Consider the following 20017-nt stretch of genomic DNA (forward strand, 5'->3'; position numbering starts at 1 on the left):
TTTCTCGATTTGTTTTAGTAAATATTCACATTTGTGTTTATTTCAGATCGAACATAATTTTTAAATCCAAATCTAAACTTTAGCTGCTAGTCTTTCTTTCAGAGACATCAACTTGTTTAATTGTTCTTCCTGCTGATTGATTGCACCTTTAGCTCCACCTTCAAACAATTCCACGAATGTATTACCATGTATTGGTTCTCGGAAATATCCACTGAAACCGAATCGTCACAATTTGATTCTTCTCGCACCTTCGGTATATTTTTATCCATCGAATCTTGTTGCAGGATCGGAGTCTCGTTTGATTCGGTGAGATTTGGCTCGACACAACTCAACTCAAAGTTTGCAGTCAAAATTGTTTGCACAGTGGAGTCGCCAAGAGTCGACATTCCCTGCACGCAGGTTTCATCTTGTGGTGCTGGATTTAATCTGCGTACTTCGTGACTTTCTACGTCCGTGGCGACGCTCTTGCTTGATGATGGTGCTGATTTACTAGGACAAATGCAGAAAAATGCTCCAATCGACTGCAGCACATCCAGTATCGGTGACATTGTCTGAAGTTTTAGAAAAGTGATGTGATCAAGCTTCTTCAAGAAATAGATAATGACTGCCTTAAAGTAAATCTGTTAAGTCCTCTACAATTTATGAACTAAAATTTTAAACTGAGTAGTATTTTGACAGAAGCATTTCTCTTTATAGTTTAAAACAAGGTTATTCTACCTCCGAAATTATATCTACCTAAATACAGGTAAAGGGGAGGAATGGTGGGTTCTCTTTTTGGTAGATATTTACTTCTACGACTACGTAAAACCTCGAAATGAAAGGTAGAAGCGATTTGTTGTTTTTAACTGTCTACCTAAACTCATTAGCCACAGGCAAATAAACTAAAATCTATTGAAAATATCATCAATAACTAATGCAATAAACATCACAACAATTCTTAGTTTAAAACTTTTGCCAACTTCGATAAAAACCATGCCACAACATGTTAGAAGGTAACACTAATAACAATAAATCCATGCGTCTTTGCCAAAAAATCTATTCATAAATTCCCACATTTTTTTTATCTTCAACTAGATTTCAAAAAGACTCAAAAGCCATGTGTTAACAAAGACGATTGGTTTTAATTTACGAACAAAAAATCAAAAAGGGCTTTAAATGGAAACTGTTTTTGCTTTCAGGAAAATTTCCCGCAATTTTAAAAATATAAAAAAATGAGTGTACACATAAAATTTAAGGTTATAATATAAGTTTTATGAAATTGCAGAAAATTTGACGAAATTCGCCGAAATATCGTCACTCGTCAGTTGAAAAAGAATGCTAGTGAGCAGAAAAAAAAATTAGAAACTTCATTTTACTAAATTTTCTCACGTCTCAATCCTTTTCTTTTTCGCACCTGAAAATATAATTGTGTGCTCGACTTACGTACATACGACACAACAATTGATTACGGTATGTCTACGTATCTAGCCTTTCCGGTCGATTCTTTGAAAAAATATTCGCTCACAGAATTCGTTACTGCGCTTAATGCAACGCAGTAGGCCTGGCCACTTTACCTAGTCATGCGACGTTTTAAACTTCCTGATTTTGAAAGTAGAAGTAGAATAATTTTCAATTAAAAAAGTGTCGATTTTTTTTTTATAAAATGCATCATTGTAAAGTTAAAGTGATTTTAAGCTTCAGTAATGACAAATTTGAATACTTTTGATTTCTTTTAAATAGTGCCCATCTTTCCTCATTCATCTTTTAAACATATTTTCAAGATTTTCAAATGAGGCTAAATTTTTTAATGTCTTAAGAAGTCTCGAATGATCCGAAAATTTAAGAAATGTTTCGTCTTTTGACATTAAAAATCGGAGGTACGGATGCCGAGCTAAAAACTGAAAAATAAAGGTTTATTGGATGACACTTGGAAAAATTCAATTCAATTTGTATCCTTTGCAAGTATGTACCGCAGCAGCCAAATGTCCTTATGATGAAAATTATGCATTTTACAAAGAAAAAAAAAAACTAAAGTATTTTCGTCGAGATCAGGGGACTTTCTTTCATAAAAAAACACAGATATTTTGCAATGAACAAACAACACGTATTTTATTCCACACATATAAACCACCAAACTGATTTGAACAGCTTCATTCTCTCTTTCGCCAGCCGCGCGCGCTTCTCGTTATTTTCTCGCTCATTGTTCTCTCTCTCTCAAACTAGCGTGCTCTTGGGCTCAATGCGGAAACAAGGCAGTATTTGTAAAGGTGCGCACTTTTTTCTGCGTTCAAAACATTTATTTATGAATTCTTATGAATCTAAAACAATAATATTTAGCATGTTTTAGCTGGATTGAAAATATTTAGATTTTTTAAATAAAATTCCAATGTACAGCACCGCAAAAACTTTTTTTTGCGAAAAAATAAATAAATTGTCGTCAATCCTTAAGTATTATAATGCATTTTTACACACTTTTTTCATTCAAACGTTAAAACCGTGGCTCGTAAATTAAATTTTTGAACACCTTTTTTTTTTGTTGCAATTCTGCGGGTACGGGAGTGGACCTAATCTTATAATAAATACTCATTTCTAATTTTTACTGCATTCTCAAATTGCAATTTTTTTTGGTGAGGATTATGTCCTGTTACGATTTTGAGCGCTCATCCGCTCATGAGCGAGCTTTTTTCGCTCATTCGTGAGGAGGAGCGCTACGCGAGCTTGCTTTCGTTTGCTTCTGCTCATGTTTGCTCATAAATTTTATGAGCGAAAATGCTCATCGCTCGCGCTCGCGCTCATTTTTTGCTCATTGAGCAAAATGAGCGGTTTTTTTTTCTAACGGGTATACTATTAAAAAAAAATATCAGCAGAGCTTTTTTGTTGATTTTTTTTTAATGGAGGCTGGAATAGGCTAATCTTAATGATATTGGGTGAAGATATTTTTTTATAATTTTTGTTTTGAAGCTTGTTTAGGAGTCAAAGTTTAGATGAAAATTAGGATTATCATCGTTATCTGAAGAAATGATCCGATTTATAAAAATAAAGTTGATAAAAGAGTAACACGTAAAGTTCAACTGTTTAATTAAAATCAAAAGTATCTTTAAGGAACACAAAAATGCTTTCTTGGAAATACATTATATCATTTTTTTTAATCGTTAACGTTTTGAAGTGTGGGCACATCATCTTGTTTAATAAATTATTATTAAATATTTTAGCATAATAAATGTCAAATCTGTGTCTTAGATGAATTTCAATAAACTATCTTATTTAAAGGAGTCTATTTCAAATAAATAAATAGATGAGAAATGAGTCTGGCCACAAGTAAAATTATGTTTTAATATAAAAAAAAATCTATTGTCTTCTTGTTAACAGCTTTAAGACCTAAAATGCAGTTCCTTGAAAGTTTAGTCTAATTATGAAAGTTAAAATAAGAAGCTAAAAAGAGTGTCTGGAATTCTAAGCAAGCGTGTCTTGAATGCAAATCAGCAATTTTTCATTGATCGGGAATTTAATAAAAACTTGTATATTTAATTATAAAACTCTGAAAAAAAAAAAATACTAAGCTGACAATATTAGATGAGTACATGTCCCTTTTTTGTGATGAAATTATCTCCGGAATATGAAATGAGCTTCAAAAGTGGCAATCCAATTGGCCTGTGCGAGATTCATCAACAATACGCGAGCGCATGCGATGAGCATGAGCGAGCACGAGCTACCTGATCAGTCCTCATGCTCATGAATGAGCGAGCACGGGTTTTAGCTCGCTCGCTTATTCGCAACCCTGCCAAAAACACAATTATTTTTTTTTTAATCATAACTTGGCGACAATCACAACTTTGACGAAGACATCAAATCGATCCGACAATTCCTACACAAGATACAGATTTTTGTATGGACAGCTGCCAAAATTGTATGGAGACGGAGACTTGTATGGGTGAACCAATGACACAAAATCGCATCTTAGGTCAAACAAAATACAAATAAAATCAATTTTGTTATATTTTAAAATGTATCTTTTGTCTTTATTTAAGTTTTAATCGTATATTTTCCATTTCCTTCCAGTCAAATCCCCACCCACGGCAACCGGGCCGAGCTGGTCCTGACCGCGCTCCACCACAACTCGCTCGGCATCGACGAGTTCCTGGGCCAGGTCGTGCTTCCGCTCAGCGAGATGGACGTGTACGAGCGGCCCCGGTCGCGCTGGTTCCCACTCCAGAGTAAACCCGGCAAGGAGAAGAAGGCGGCCAAGGAGCGGGGCGAGCTGGAGGTCCGGATTGCGTTCACCGTGAAGGCCGGCTCGCTGACGGATCTGAGCAAGAAGGAGAAGAACAAGAGCTCGATCAGTAATTTGGCGTCCAATGTTGGCGGGTCGTTGCTGAGCATCGGGGCGATCGAGAAGCGGAAAGGGCTGAAGAAGTTTGCCAAGTCGCTGGGGTCGAAGGTTCACATCAGTGGGATCGGGAAGAAGAAGAACAAGGACAGCGGGGGGGTTGAAGGGTTGGGGGATGATGGGTCTTCGTTTACGGGAAGTTACTCGAGCATTGGGACGCCGAGCGGGTTGACCTCGCGCCAGTCCCGGCAGACGTTTGGAGATGCCGATCCGGGCGTGATCAGTGAAGACGAGGACGAGTTTGTGTTTGACAATCTGTCGCACAAGAGTTCGGGGAGTTCGTTGAACATCAATCGGCATGCCCAAGCGCAAGCTCAAGCCCAGCAGCAGTTTCAGCATTTGCCAAAGTCGGCCACTCAATCGACGTCGTCGACGCCGGACGAAACGAGGAAACACAAATCGATGACGCTTCCGGCCTCGGGGGTGGCGTCGGCACCGTCCAAACCTCCGAGGTTGCTTTCCGAGTCGGAAGAGGGCGGCGTTCCGCGGGACGAGTGGGAACAGAAGCTGTACGGGAAGCACTTGGAGATTGGAAGTACCGACTCGTTGAAGCGACGTTCGTGGGAGAGTTCCCGGGTGATGTTGTCCGTCCAGCAGGAGGAAGAAGAGGATCAGCAGCAGGTGCTGGGGAGGAAGGTCCCTAAAGAACCGATGGTACCGGCGCCGACCTCCGTCACCGCACCCACCTCGCCAACCCTGGCGGAAAAGAACAAATCTGAAGAAGCGGCGGACAAACCGCGACCACTGCCTCGGGTAGGCTCGCAGGACGTCGCCAAGGTCAACGACAAGCTGATCCTGGACAACGGCTCCAGCGGAAGTCGCCGTTCGATCAACCAACCGTCCCCAAAGCTCGAAAAGGAGCACAGCAGTTCGTCGTTCACGAAGAAGTTGAAGCACTTTATCAAGGACCACCGGGCGGAATCGATGGAGAATCTGTCCTCGTCCAAGACCAAACTGAACGGCACCAGCAAGCACCACGGCAATCTGCACGCCGGAAACGAGCGCATCATCATCGGCGGCGAGAACGACATGCCGACCCTTTCGGGGGTGGTCCGCCAGAGCAAACTGGTCACGGAGGTGTCGCCGGAGATTGCGGCCAAGTACGAGGGCAAGACGCGCGAGGACATGATGCGGATCGCGCACAACCTCGAGAGCGAAGTGCAGTACCAGAAGCAGAAGGTCAAGGAGCTGGAGGACTATCTGGACAGTTTGCTGCTGAAGGTGATGGAGTGCCAGCCGCGGATACTGCAGAATCCGTACCAGACCAAGGGCGGCGTCGCGATCAACCATCCGACCAAGAGGTGAGGCTTTTTGTGTGTTGTTTTGAGGTGGCAGTTATTTCCTTCAACTTTCGCAATTTTGTGGTGATTTTTAATGAGAAAATGAGGGTATTCATGTTGAGACTCAATCATACAAAAAAGAATCATCTATTGCAAGTTTCTGCTCAGAGTCCGCAATTATCAGAAAAATCTCTTGGGGTCAAAAACAAGTTTAAATGAACACCACCTGCATTGCAAAATGATAGCTCTATAATTTATGAAAATTTAAGACCAATGCAAAAATAAAGGTATTCAAAAAATGACAATTTTTTCTAAACCATCAATTCTGGAGTTTTTTTTTGAGTGTTTTTGAATCCGCATTGAGTCAGGGGTGTTCAAAAACACACAAAAAGGCAAAAAAAAAAAATGAATATGTTGTTTTTGACAATTTAAAAAAATGTGTGTTTTCGATATTTCAATCTCTTTTTTTTAATTTTATTCAATTCTTAAAATCTTAACTTTCATTTTTCAGCTGTGTTTTTTAGCTCTTTTCATATTTTTAATTTTTAATTTTCATTCCTTAAATTGTTCAATTCTTCTTATTTAAAATAGTTCAATCTAACAATGATTTTTTTCTGGATTTTTTCAAGAGGGACCTGTGTCCTATCCCTCGCCTTGTCCAGACCAAAATCCATGATAAAGCTGTCAGACCAAAAACGTCAGACCAAGACTGTCAGACCAAAGAGTAAAAAATAAATAATCTTGGTTTTTAACGTAACGTCCCGACGATAACGATAATCTATCGCTTTCGTTATCGTTACTCGTTTTTTAAATCTGTCTTAAATCGATTAGTACAACATGATATGGTTAAACTCTCAATCCTTCACTAAGAATATATTTTTTGAAAATTTAGTAAGTTTTTTTTTTCAAAGTATAAATATGTACGCAAAATTACTCAAAAAATACCGTATTTTTTCGAAAATACTCAAATTTTCTTAATTTGCAATATGGGTATCAAACGAAGCGAAATTTTGTTTGTTTTTATTTTTTTACTTTATTCAAGTTTTTTTTTTGTAAAATACTAAAATTTTCACAAAATATCATAAGCGAAATTTTGTATTCTTTTTCACTTTATAAGAGTTTTTTTTTCGAAAATACAATATGCAATAAGGGTATCAAACGAAGTGAAATTGTGTATGCTTTTTTACCTGATTAGAGTTTTTTTAAATACTAAAATTTTCACAAAATACCGTATTTTTTTCGGAAATACATAAATTTTCAAAATTTGCAATATGGATATCAAACGAATTGAAATTTGGTATGATTTTAAATTTATTAGAGTTTTTTTAATACTAAAATTTTCACAAATTCCGTATTTTTTCGAAAATAATCAAATTTTCTAAATATGCAATATGGGTATCAAAAAAAGCAAAATTTTGTATGCTTTTATCACTTTATTAGAGTTTTTTAAATACTAAAATTTTCACAAAATATCGTATTTTTTTAGATAATTCTAAAATTGGAAAAAAAAACAAATTTCGCTTCGTTTGATACCCATATTGCAAATTTTGAAAATCAGATTATTTTCGAAAAATACGGTATTTTGCGAGTTTGCCGTAAACTAGGTCCTAATTGGGTCCGAATAACACAAAAATAGAAATAAAATCTATGCGTTTTTGGGCAGTCTAGCATAGCTCTTAAAACCGATTTGGTTCAAAATTGGCACTGGTACTTTGTTTTGTCTAAATTAAATCAAGATTTTTTTTTCAATTCTTCACATTTTCAGTGGGACATAAATTTAACCTTTTTTTTAATTTTTTTTTTAACTTAAAAAAAGAGAATTTTAGAATTTTAGAATAAGAAAATATACCTCGAAAAAAAATTCAAAATATTCATGCAGAAAAATTCACAAAACAAAAAAATCACATAACATAAAAACAGTTTGTCAAGAAATTACGAAAAAAAACTAAATCAGTGCTCTCTTGGAATAGTAGTCAAAATAGGGACATCTACCCTATTTTAAATTCACCACAAAGTTCTATCGCTTCCCTCTCCCATTTTTTTTACTAATAAACTCAGCTTTGCTTTTCTTTTCCTTTCTTTACCTTACTATAAGCTAAGACTTCTACTTGTTGTTGTTGTTGTTTTTTTGCCGCGTGATATCTAACCCATGCTCCCACCGTGCGTAATTTGCGTGCGCGGTGTTCTTGTGTACTTACAGTGGATGATTTTGCCCTCCTTGTCCTCCTTGTCTTCCCGTTACAGTGGCATTGTCGGCAAGCAGCTGATGGAGTGCATCTATCTTTAGGCCCCTTTTAGCAAGAGTAGCTAGCGAATCATCGTCCCCCGTCCCAATAATGTTTTTCCCTTAAAAAAAAGTCCCCTAAAACAACAAACACAACTAACAGAACTGATTCACTGCGATTTTTTTTTGTTTTGCTTTGGTTCGATGGTAAGTCATTCCGGTTAAACTCTTTTAAAAAGTCCCAGATTTAGTACATTTTTTTACACCGTAACCATTTAACAAAAGCTCGCAAACTCATTTTAACACAAGCGACAAAATTCCACTTTATGTAAGATTAGTTGACCGCAATTTACCGCCAAATGTGTATTTATTGGAAGAATGATGAAAAAGACAGTTTAGAATTCCTTTCTTACCAACAATATTTTTTTCCATTTTGCTGTTCCAAAATCGGTGCAACAGACTTTGTACTATTACGTTTAAGAGAAAGTAACAACAATGAAAAAAATGATAAACACACTCACTCACAAACACACCACTCCCCGTTGTTGTACCTTAAGCGCCCTAGGATTTAAACATTAAGTAAAGCAATTATAGATATACACATTATTATTTTCCCGCAAGAAATTATTGTTTTGACGACTCCCTGGAAAAAATGGTTGCCTTAAATTGTAAAACAATTCAATATATATTAAAAAAAAGAATCAAGTGTATTTCTAAAATAAAAGACAAAACAATAATCTTGTACCGTTCACTATTTGACGATCACGCGAATACAATTATGTTAGAAATAAAACGTATATTTTGCAAATAAATAAAACAATGTGAGTTTAGATAATTTTGATGACACTCTCCCAGAGTCAAGCCCACACTATCAGTCAACGAAACATCTTTGCGGCCAACCTGACGCGGTGTGCCTGGCCGATACAAATTCGTACCCTTTGCCACAATCGCATCCAAAATCACTCAAAACTGGCTAAAACAATCTTACTCAGGAGCAATTCTCTACGAAATCGGTCTTTTTTCTTCAATTTTAATTTTTGTATTTTTTAATCCGACTGAAACTTTTTTGGTGCCTTCGGTATGCCCAAAGAAGCCATTTTGCATCATTAGTTTGTCCATATAATTTTCCATACAAATTTGGCAGATGTCCATACAAAAATGATGTATGAAAATTCAAAAATCTGTACCATTTGAAGAAATTTTTTGATCGATTTGGTGTCTTCGGCAAAGTTGTAGGTATGGATATGGACTACACTGGAAAAAAATGATACACGGTTAAAAAAAATTGGTGATTTTTTTATTTAACTTTTTATCACTAAAATTTGATTTGCAAAAAACACTATTTTTAATTTTTTTTATTTTTTGATATGTTTTAGAGGACATAAAATGCCAACTTTTCAGAAATTTCCAGGTTGTGCAAAAAATTATTGACCGAGTTATTAATTTTTTTATCAATACTGATTTTTTCAAAAAATCAAAATTTTGGTCGTAAAAATTTTTTAACTTCATTTTTCGATGTAAAATCAAATTTGCAATCAAAAAGTACTTTAGTGAAATTTTGATAAAGTGCACCGTTTTCAAGTTATAGCCATATTTAAGTGACTTTTTTGAAAATAGTCGCAGTTTTTCATTTTTTTAAATTAGTGCACATATTTGCCCAGTTTGGAAAAAAATATTTTTGAAAAGCTGAGAAAATTCTCTATATTTTGCTTCTTCGGACTTTGTTGATACGACCTTTAGTTGCTGAGATATTGCAATGCATAGGTTTAAAAACAGAAAAATTGATGTTTTTTAAGTCTCACCCATACAACCCACAATTTTCTATCGTCAATATCTCAGCAACTAATGGTCCGATTTTCAATGTGAATGCATGAAACATTTGTGAAATTTTCCGATCTTTTCGAAAAAAATATTTTCAAAATTTTCAAATCAAGACTAACATTTCAAAAAGACCAAACATTCAATATTACGCCCTTTTGATATGTTAGTCTTGATTTAAAAAAATTTTTCGAAAAGATCGGAAAATTTCAGGAATGTTTCATATATTAACATTGTAAATCGGACCATTAGTTGCTGAGATATCTACATTAGAAAATGGTGGGTTGTTTGGGTGAGACTTAGAAAACATCAATTTTCCTGTTTTTAAACCTTTGCATGGCAATTTCTCAGCAACTAAGGGTCGTATCAACATAGTCCGAAGAAGCAAAATATAGGGAATTTTTTCAGCTTTTCAAAAAAAAATGTCAAAACTGAGCAAACATGTGCACTAATTTAAAAAAATGAAAAACTGCGAATATTTTCAAAAAAGTAACTTAAATATGGCCATAACTTGAAAACGGTGCACTTTATCAAAATTTCACTGAAGTACTTTTTGATTGCAAATTTGATTTTACATCGAAAAATGAAGTTAAAAAATTTTTACGACCAAAATTTTGATTTTTTGAAAAAATCAGTATTGATAAAAAAATTCATAACTCGGTCAATGATTTTTTGCACAACCTGGAAATTTCTGAAAAGTTGGCATTTTATGTCCTCTAAAACATATCAAAAAATAAAAAAAAATTAAAAATAGTGTTTTTTTGTAAATCAAGTTTTAGTGATAAAAAGTTATATAAAAAAATCACCAAATTTTTTTTACCGTGTATTATTATTTTCCAGTGTAGTTCATATCCATACCTACAACTTTGCCGAAGACACCAAATCGATCAAAAAATTCCTTCAAAAGATACAGATTTTTGATTTTTCATACATCATTTTTGTATGGACAGCTGCCAAATTTGTATGGAAAATTATATGGACAAACTAATGATGCAAAATGGCTTCTTTGGGCATACCGAAGGCACCAAAAAAGTTTCAGCCGGATTAAAAAATACAAAAAAAAAATCGAATGACCGAAATCCTAGAGAACTGCTCTCAGGCATCATATTTTCACTTTTTTCATTTATTCGAATTGATTAAAAAATATCAACTAAAAGTCTTAGAATTAAATTAAGCAAGCACATTATTTTTAATTGCAAAATTTGCACCAAATTCTCTGCCTGCCGCTTTATAAGGCTTTCTGGTCAGAAATTTACCAACAAATTCAATGTATGTTTACATGACAAATTTGTTCGCATCAAATTTGCTATCCCTTTCTAGCAAAAGTTTTTTTTTTGTCAGCGACTTCTAGCTGGTTTTTTTGACTGTCGTATCCACCGACAAAAATGGCTGGATTTCAAAATTGGGATTTACAGGGTGGCCACACAAGTCGGAAAAGTCGAAAATTCGCCAAAATCCGCAAAAAATCGGGAAAAAGTCGGAAATTTCAATTTGTCAAAAAGTCGGGAGTTCTAGGCATACCTATTTAAAATTTATTTTTCAACTCTAGAATAATTTTGTTTTTTTTTTGTTTGTACAATTTTCCAATTGAATACACTGAATTCTGCTTTAGTAACTTGCTTTAAATATATGATTCTTTCCACTATTTCGATATATTTGAGTATGGAAAAGCTGTTTAAGACATTCAAACTCTTAATATTGGAATATTGGATGCCTTTGACACAGATTATCCTGATGTTTTTTTTTTTATGAATCCAATGATCTTTATTCATTAATGTATTATCAATTAAGAGGTAAAGTTAATGAAAAAATAATATAAAAATAGAGCCTAATGGCTAGCTTAGAGTAATGACAACTTGAGTTTGGCAATGTTTTTTTTTTTTGTAAATATTTTTAATTCATTAGGTAATTTATGATATGTTTTTTTTTTGCAAATATTTCCCTTGAACTTTTTTTGAGAGTATGGAAAAATTACCTACTATAAATAAAGCTTGATTTTCCTTTTTCAGAAAACTTAAATATCGAATAAAATCCAAAATTGTAAAACTTTTTTACGTTTTTAAACCATGAAGAAAATATTGAAATTGAAAAAAATAGTTTTTTGCAAAATTGTTTAAAAAATTGGCTATTCAAATGTTTTGTTTAAAATGAGTGGGAAAACACAAATCATATCAAACTGAATTTTCTTTGAAAAAAAAAGAGTTAAATTAATACTGGCCTCTAGATAAATTAAGATTGATTAAAAAACTTGGCAAAAACATTTTTTTATGAATTCCTTGGCATTTTTCTAAATCCTTAGAAAGAATAATAACAGCAATTATGTTTAGAAAATGTTTGTTTATAAATAGAAACGAAATTTTAAGTTCAGTTATCTTAACTGTTTGTCATTTCCAGTTGAAACGAAATATCAAAAAGTATACGTTTGCCAATTTAAAAAATAACATGGAAGTTATAAGTATTGTTGATCTTTCGATTATATTTCAATGACTTGTTGTTTCTTTTCTACGTTTCTTCATAATAATGAATTTTCATTTTTGAAGTATTTTTTATTTGAGAAACTGAACGTTTCTGTATTTACAAAAATTGCCTGTAGCTGGATTTTTTTTAAATTCATTTAGAATTTTTTCTCGCGGTGATTAGTATTGACTTTTCTTATAGAAAGCGTTATGTTTTTTTTTCTTTAGGTAAGAAATGCCTATTATTTGAGCATTCTGGAAAAGTCGGGAATTTGAAAAATGGGCTTTAAGTGGTCACTCTGGATTTAGCCTTTTAGCTTATTTTTCATTAACAATTTTATTTACCATAATTGTCGGATATATCGGCATCCTCAAGTTTGATGTCAGAACTCAGAAAAGAACAGAGTAAGTGTAAGTGCCTGTCACACCACAGCAAGAATTGTTGGCCCGATGTAGGTCTAATCATCTTGAGGATCAGACCTTAATCGGCCCTATCAAGAAATTAAATGTGAGAGTTATTCTTTCCGAAGTGCCATGGCAAACTTCACAGAAGCTGAACGAAAAGTATAACTCCATGTTGCAAATTTTACAGCTCGATTAGGCTTTCTAGTCGACAATTTGCCATCGCATTAGAAATCACGGGATGCAATCTCTGCCTGCCACGCAAATCCAAATTTTCCCAGATATGTGTAAATTTGACACAGATTACCTAAAACTGGGAATACACATAATCTGTGTAAAAGCTTTGTACACAAATCAGCCGTTGGCTGTCAAACCTGTGCAATTTTTTGAGAAGCAATATGTGTATCACGAAAAAAATTACACAGATAATATTTGTAAAATTTTAATCAATAAAGTAACTACACAGATTATGAAAACTGATCGTCAAGTTTTTACAGTTTATATGTACTGGAGGTGGGCAAAACCGCTCTTTTTTAGGAGCCGCTCATTTTCGCTTGCTCATTAAAAAGAGCCGCTCTTTTGAACGGCTCTTTCGCTCTTTTCCAAAATTTAGATGCAAAGTGTTTTTTTTAAAGAATCTTGTGATTTTATAAGTTATTTCACATTATAAATTATTCGATAAAAAAATAAATTGTGGTTTGGTTGAGCGTTTTAGCAGAATGCATTACTATGAATACAAAGAGACGAGTTGTTCCTTTTAATTCCGCTATATATTTTTAATAGTCGAGAACAGAACACTGATGAAGTCTGCAAGTAGTAGAAAAAATCCTTTCTGTCAAGATATTAAAAATATATAGCGGAATTAAAAAATTTAAGCTGAAAACTAGAAGATACCCTTGAAAACCATGGTCTTGGTGGTCTCTTTGTCTAGATTTCTACTTGAATCTAAATATTCGAGTAATTGAATGGCATCCAAACTTATATCTAGGATGCTGGAAAAATTGCTTCTTAATTTTAAAATTGCGATTATTGCTGCAATAATGGAGCATTTCCATTCGAGCAGTTTTTGCTTTTTTCTACAATGTATTTCTTATGGAGCGAACTGTCAAAAACAGGCTATCGTAACCAATACAACAACATATTCAGATTTTTTTGAAAAGGACCAATAAACTATTGCGAGAACTATTGTCTTTCATATGTTTATAGGACCTAATAAAAAAAAACTCTAGAAATTACAATTACAAAAAAAAAAACAAAAATAATCAAGTGGGCATCCCTAATTCTCTGAAGCGTCACTTTGACAGCAGGCGTCGCGACGTCTTTTACCGGGTCATTTTTTCAAGAGCCGCGCTCGTTTGTTTTGATTATGCCCCAAAATCAGCTGTTTTGTTTGCACAATCTTTCCGGCGGCTGCTGTTAAATTTTTGAATTAGAATATTTTAATGAAAATCCTACAGAATATGTGCCGAAACGTGTTTGAATATCGAAGAAAAGTGTCGCTTTCTTGTGGGCGATTTTACTGTAACTCTCCTCGTGATAATAGCCGCTTGAGGGTTCTGTTTTTCGGAACGGATAACTTCTCACTGCCCAGTTTGCGGATTCTTAACGACAGTTTGTGAGTCTTTGCATTTCTTAATTTTCTAGTTATTTTAATTAAGAAAATTTTCATAAAAACAGCAAATCCAACGGAACCGTTACCTCTCTGGAGGTGGTGACTTCATTCAAAGCAACCAAAAATCCGCTGAAGCGGTTTGCCGACGGCGAAAACCTCCGGCTGCACGATTGGCCCCTTCAGCAAACTGGACCAGAAGTTCACCGGAACTTTGATCTCGGTGTGGTCGTTTCGTTTGGACATTTGATTCCGGAGGCGCTGATTTCGTCCTTTCGATTGTAAGTTATTAACATTTCTCCTCAAAATTAGTAATTACAAACTCAAACCTTCCAGAGGAATGCTCAACGTCCACGCGAGCCTCCTTCCGAAGCTGCGCGGAGCCGCTCCCATCGTGCACGCCATTGCCGCAGGCCACGCGGAAACGGGCGTGACCATCATGCGCATCCGGCCGCGGCACTTTGACGTGGGGGAAATCCTGGCCCAGCGGCACGTGCCCATCGGACCGCACACGCTGATGCCGGAACTGCACGGTCAGCTTGCGAATGTGGGGGCGGCCGCGTTGCTCCACTGCGTGGAGAATCTGGATCGGTACTACCGGTGCTTGCGCACGCAGGACGACGGGGAAGCGACTTATGCGCCGAAAATTGTGCCACAATTTGCGGACATTCGGTGGGCTGGGATGGGCGCGCGGGAGGTTTACGATCGGTTCCGGGCGCTGTACTCGTATCGACCGCTGACGACGAGGTTGGGCGCGGAGCTGGTTAAGATCTTCCGGGTGAGCTGTGACGGTGAGGGTGAGGTTGGTGGCGGAGAGGAGGATTTCGTGCCGGGAGAAATTCGATTTTGTCGGAAAAGTAAACGGTTGAGGGTTCGATGTGGGGACGGGAACATGGTGTGCGTCGAGCAGCTGTCCATCGGTGGGAAGAAAGTGATGAGCGGGCAGGAGTTCTACAACGGATTTCTGAGCAAGTTGGAGCCCGTGAACAGAGTGTTTATTAATGAGAATTGAGTTGTAGGCGAATGCAATAAAAATGATAAACAGTTAAACACATTTTTTCTCATTTCTCAATCAATGATGTCGGCTCAATGATTTGGTTTTTTGCCTAATTACAATATTACTTTTGGAATTTCTAAAGCTAAACTTATAACAGGTTTTCCAGAAGGACGTTTGACATAATTATTATTAGCTCTTTTTGTTTTGTTTAATTAGTATTTATTTTTAAAGAATAATCAATTATAGTTTTTTTTTCTTTTTTTTCAACAGGTCATTTTACTTTTAAAGATGATATTTTTTTTAAGAGGTCAAGTATCTCTGTCATTTTTCCCCAGAAGATGTGTTTTTCCTCTTTTTTGAATGTATCTCAATTTTTCATAAATTTATTGAAAAAAATAAAAGAAAAGTCTCTAAACATTTTTCTTGTTTTAAAATAACTATAACTATTTTTTGTGTTCAACTTTTCATTCTTTTAATTCAAATTCAGCCCAAGAAAGTTATGCAAGTTTTGCCCTCCTTTAAATATTTTGCAATAAGGATGTTATGCTTTTTCCCTTCTTTTCTAAAACAAAAAAACGGCGATGGAAGAATCAGCATCAAAAGAAAATTATTTGACGCTCATCAAGAGCAAAAATCGAAAAAATCAGAAGGGAACATGGCTCTCCTCTCTCGCGCACGAAAGATCGGCAAAAGGAACAGGGTTGCCAGATAAACTTGGAAATGCCAGATTTTTCAAGTGTCAGCCAGAATAAAGATTCACCCTTCTCTGTGCCAGATATTGATAAATTTTGCCAGATTTTGTACAACTTTTAATCTAAAATTAACGAATTTTATTGAAAAACAAAAAATAGATTGTGATTTTCTTAAAAGAAAATATAAATGCATCATTTTGTAGAATATAAAATCAGTTAAACCATCTAAATTCTAAAAACTTTTGAATTAATTCATATCCCCTCTCCCATTCACCGTTCAGAAATGTTAGATTTTCGTCTGGCAGATTTTTTCAGATTTATAATCAATACTTTGCCAGATTTTTAAAATTTTGACCTGGTAACCCTGAAAAGGAATCTAAAAAAAAAATTAAAACTCAAATTGATTATTCGGCGTCAAAAAATGATCTGTCACTTTTTGTAGATGGGCAATGTGTGTAAACAAAACGAAATAAATAATTTTGAGTGGTTCCAGCAAGGAAAATCACCAAAAATCATCAACTGATCGACTTTACTCGAGAAGTTTGGGAGCGATTTCCTTTGCGCGATTCGCTTCCTCTCTCTTTCGCGGACGAAGAAAGTTCGCAAGCGAAAAGGATTTTTTTTTGCGACTTTTCCATCACTGCTAAAAAAGATATGTACATTTTGCCTTTCTTTGAAAAATTGGGGGAAAATTGCATAAAAAATTGCAAAATATTTAAAGAAAAGCTAAATCTACACTCCCCTAAAACCAAAACACAGGGTCGAGAGAATACCCAAGTAACCATCCAGCACTAACAAAAGTCACAAATCAGCAGTAAATTTTCACCTCTATTGCTGATTAGCCATTCAAGAGCATTGGTTGATGCGAATCAGCACTTATTTAACAGCACAGTCAAAAGCTGCTATAGTGCCGATTTAAAGCCACGACTGGTAACACCTTCCAGATTTTTTTTTATAAAACTGGCAACACGATTCTGGTAACGATTGAAGAGTGAGTGAGAGAGAGAGGGAAAAAGCAAAACAAACTGTTCGCTCACTCTTGCCTCTTAAGTGGGCAGATATTTTTAAAAATTCGCTAAAATCCGAGCTCAAATCTTTCCTTATTTTGCAATATTTTCATGTAAGTTTTAAAATAACTCGAAACATTACCAGTTTCTAGCATTATTAATGTTCAGTTTTCCAACGCAATTGCGTTATGACAAATTTCCATTATGCCAAATAAGGTCCTCCCCTTTTTTTCGATTTCTATGAAAACCTTTGCATCTTTAGATTTATTTTTAATCATCTTAAACATTTATTTTTTTATAAATCTAAAAATTCGCTTTGATGCCCCAACAAAGAAAAACAAAGCAAAAAAATTGTCCTCTTTCCTAAAGAGCCGGCAGCTCATTAGAGAACGGACATCTCAAACCAAAAGTACCAATCGAAGCACGAGAACTGTCAAACGGAGGTACAAATCGAGCAAATATGGGTTTTTAAATCAATTTTGAAAAATTAACTTCATGAACCTTCTTGACAGCATGTTCCAAGTTGACAGTTGATCAATCGTGTTGTCAATTTATTTGTTTGCGTTAAAATGAAAAAAAAAACGTGATCGGAAATAGTCGTGTTTCTTACCGTTGTACATAAAAATTTACATAGGGCTTTAGGACCCTATTCTGAAACGGAATTCAGTTCGAATCGTTTCAAACGCCAGAACCGATACAAACACGGAACCGGTTGTTGTGAACTGAAACGGAATTCGTAAACGAATTTGAATTCCGTTTCAAAATTCCGATTGAGTTGACTTCAATTGGCAGTGTTGCCAGTTCTGTGGGAAAATATGATTTGTTGAAAACATTTAAAAATAAGGTCGAAATTTATTTTACATTATTTTTAAATATTAAATCAATTTTAATATAAAATCGAAAATTTTCGAGTGATTTTCAATGATGTGATTAAAATTTAGTTTTTATTAAATATTTTGAAATGCAGCCTTGAATATTTAATTTCAGGTTGTTATTGACATTTTTTATGTGCTACTCATAGCGAAAATGCACAATGTTATTTGGTTAGGACCATGTGAATTTGGAAGCTCTCTAGAAGGCTTTCTAGTCAGAAATTCACTAACACACTCAAAGTATGTTTACATGGCAGCTGGACGTTTGTTTGCATCAAATCTTCTATCTCTTTCTATCAATTTTTTTTGTCAGGCGACTTCTAGCTGGTTTTTTTGACTGACCGCCCGATATGTCAACCAACATACCTAACAGGACTGTGACAGCTACAGCTCGACCATTGTTTGCATCAGGGCACTGTGACGAGGAGTTCGTAATTTTTGGGTTAAATTATATTTTTTGCACTGGGCCTAGAAAGCCTTAGAGCTGTTATCAACGTTTTCTCTTTTTAGAAATAGAAATGAAATGCGTTCAGTGTTATCAATGTTTTCTTATTTAAATTCGGTCCATTTTTCGTTAATTAAACAGATTGGCAAGCATCGCTTCCTTTATCAGGAAGTTTAACGAGCTATGCGCTCAGTTGATGTTTTGCGCACAACTAGTGCAGAGTGATTAGGAAGCAGTCTGTAGAGTAACGATGAAGAGAATTTTTTTAGTTTTTTCGATTCTAGCAACAAGTTTGCTGACGGTGACCTGTGCAAGGTTGGATAAGTAAAATTTGTGGTGCTGGAACCAAATTTTCGAGTACATTTCCTCCTCCACAGAGACCTTGAGAAGGCGGTCCCGGAGGATCCTTGCCAATCGGCCAGCTCGTCCGGTGTGTTCAAAATCGAGCAATCAAATCGAGATGTTTACTGCGAAATGAATACGAAATTTGGCGGCGGTTGGATGGTGCTTCAGCAGCGAAGTTACTACTACGACGAAGAATCCTTTAATCGCAGTTGGACGGAATACCGGGCGGGATTTGGCACCGTTGGGAAAGACACGGAATTCTGGCTTGGCCTCGAGCCCATTCATCAGCTTACAAAAAGTGGAGATTATGAACTGGTTGTTGAGGTGAAGGATGTCAACGATAAAAACTACGCATTTGCACGATATTCACGAATTCACGTTGCCAGCGAAAGTGACAAGTACCGGCTTGCGGTTGGGGATTACTCGGGAACTGCTGGCGATGGATTAAACCAAGAGGCCAATCATATGCAATTTACGACCTTCGACAGTGACAACGACAACTACGAGGACAACTGTGCAAAGGATGTCTGGACTGGTGGCTGGTGGTTTAATCATTGTGGAAACAGGTGATTAATTAGAACTTGAGCAATTGCGGCGAATGTGTGATATTTTCTTTTTTTCTCACTCTATTGTTTAGCGTTCTAAATGCCCTCTCACCACATTGGAATAAAATGGGCAAATATTACAGCAGGATGATGATCCATCGCAAATTATAAGACACTCGATTTTTTTTTTCGCAAATAAACTTTTCTTCATTTTTATCGGATGCAACGTCGTCGATGCAACGTTGTTCCTACATTCTCTACGTTAAAAAGAAGCCAATTTTTCAAACAACTTAACGGGTTGGTAATAAAAAAAGGGAATGTTAAAATGTATATGAGAACCTGTATCATGATAAGGGCTTTTCTGATTATTGTCTTCTTGTGTGTGCGTGTTAAAAATAAAAAATGCGTCTAAAACCCGAAGGCAAAAAAATAAAAAAAATATAAATATTAAAATAACATGCCATAGTTTCAACATTTGCATGGAAAAAGTATTTTAAAATGTATTTTTCACTAGTTCAGTTGTTTTGCAATAAAAGTTTTCAAAAAATTTAAAATTTGACGAAAACAAAAATTTTTGCGAAAAAAAACTTTAGCGATAGTAGACACAGAAAATTTTCAAAAATTCAAGAGATTTTTAAATCAACCCAAACATGCTAAAAATGATTCTAAATGCAGGGGAATTCATTTTAAATTGATTTTAACTAATTGCACTTAAATTTTCATAAAAATATTGAAGTTTATTGAAAAAAAAATGTTGCTCCCTGATTTTTCTCGCCAACTCTGAAGGGGGGGGGGAAGGGGGGGGGACAAAAACTTTAAATAAAATTTGTACCAGCCTTATTTGCCAAGAAGTTAAGATTTCTAAAGGATTTCAGAATTAAAATATCTCCTACAAAAATCAGATTTAAAAAAATTGTAATAAGGCTTAGTAAATTTTCACGCTCGAAAATTGTAAATTT

The 20017-nt window shown here is 35.3% G+C and overlaps 3 protein-coding genes across 4 annotated transcripts in view; all 3 read left to right on the top strand.

Moving 5' to 3' along the window:
• The window catches only part of LOC6035088 (rab11 family-interacting protein 5), a 29593-nt gene extending 21025 nt beyond the window's left edge, over positions 1–8568 (top strand). Inside the window, exons 3-4 of one of the 2 annotated variants that reach the window (XM_038266742.1) lie at positions 4039–5667; positions 7891–8568. In XM_038266742.1, coding sequence (XP_038122670.1) covers positions 4039–5667; positions 7891–7933 — 1672 coding nt within the window. In that variant the 3' untranslated portion in view covers positions 7934–8568. Of the gene's footprint in view, positions 1–4038; positions 5668–7846 lie in introns of both variants that reach the window. The other variant, XM_038266743.1, reaches the window with a different exon arrangement.
• Positions 8569–13926: 5358 nt separating this feature from the next.
• On the top strand, positions 13927–15209 carry LOC6035087 (methionyl-tRNA formyltransferase, mitochondrial). Its single transcript, XM_001845274.2, has 3 exons — positions 13927–14161; positions 14224–14436; positions 14492–15209. Exons 1-3 carry the CDS (start codon positions 13989–13991, stop codon positions 15165–15167), a joined length of 1062 nt encoding a protein of 353 aa, XP_001845326.2. The 5' UTR covers positions 13927–13988; the 3' UTR covers positions 15168–15209.
• A 3098-nt stretch (positions 15210–18307) lies between these two features.
• Positions 18308–19327, top strand: LOC6035091 (fibrinogen-like protein 1). Its single transcript, XM_038267066.1, has 3 exons — positions 18308–18483; positions 18546–19079; positions 19151–19327. The coding sequence occupies exons 1-3, from the start codon at positions 18419–18421 to the stop codon at positions 19227–19229; spliced, it is 678 nt and encodes a 225-aa protein (XP_038122994.1). The 5' UTR covers positions 18308–18418; the 3' UTR covers positions 19230–19327.
• Positions 19328–20017: the final 690 nt, after the last annotated feature.

This window comes from Culex quinquefasciatus, chromosome 1, assembly GCF_015732765.1.
Source record: "Culex quinquefasciatus strain JHB chromosome 1, VPISU_Cqui_1.0_pri_paternal, whole genome shotgun sequence".
Classification (NCBI taxonomy): Eukaryota; Metazoa; Arthropoda; class Insecta; order Diptera; family Culicidae; genus Culex; species Culex quinquefasciatus.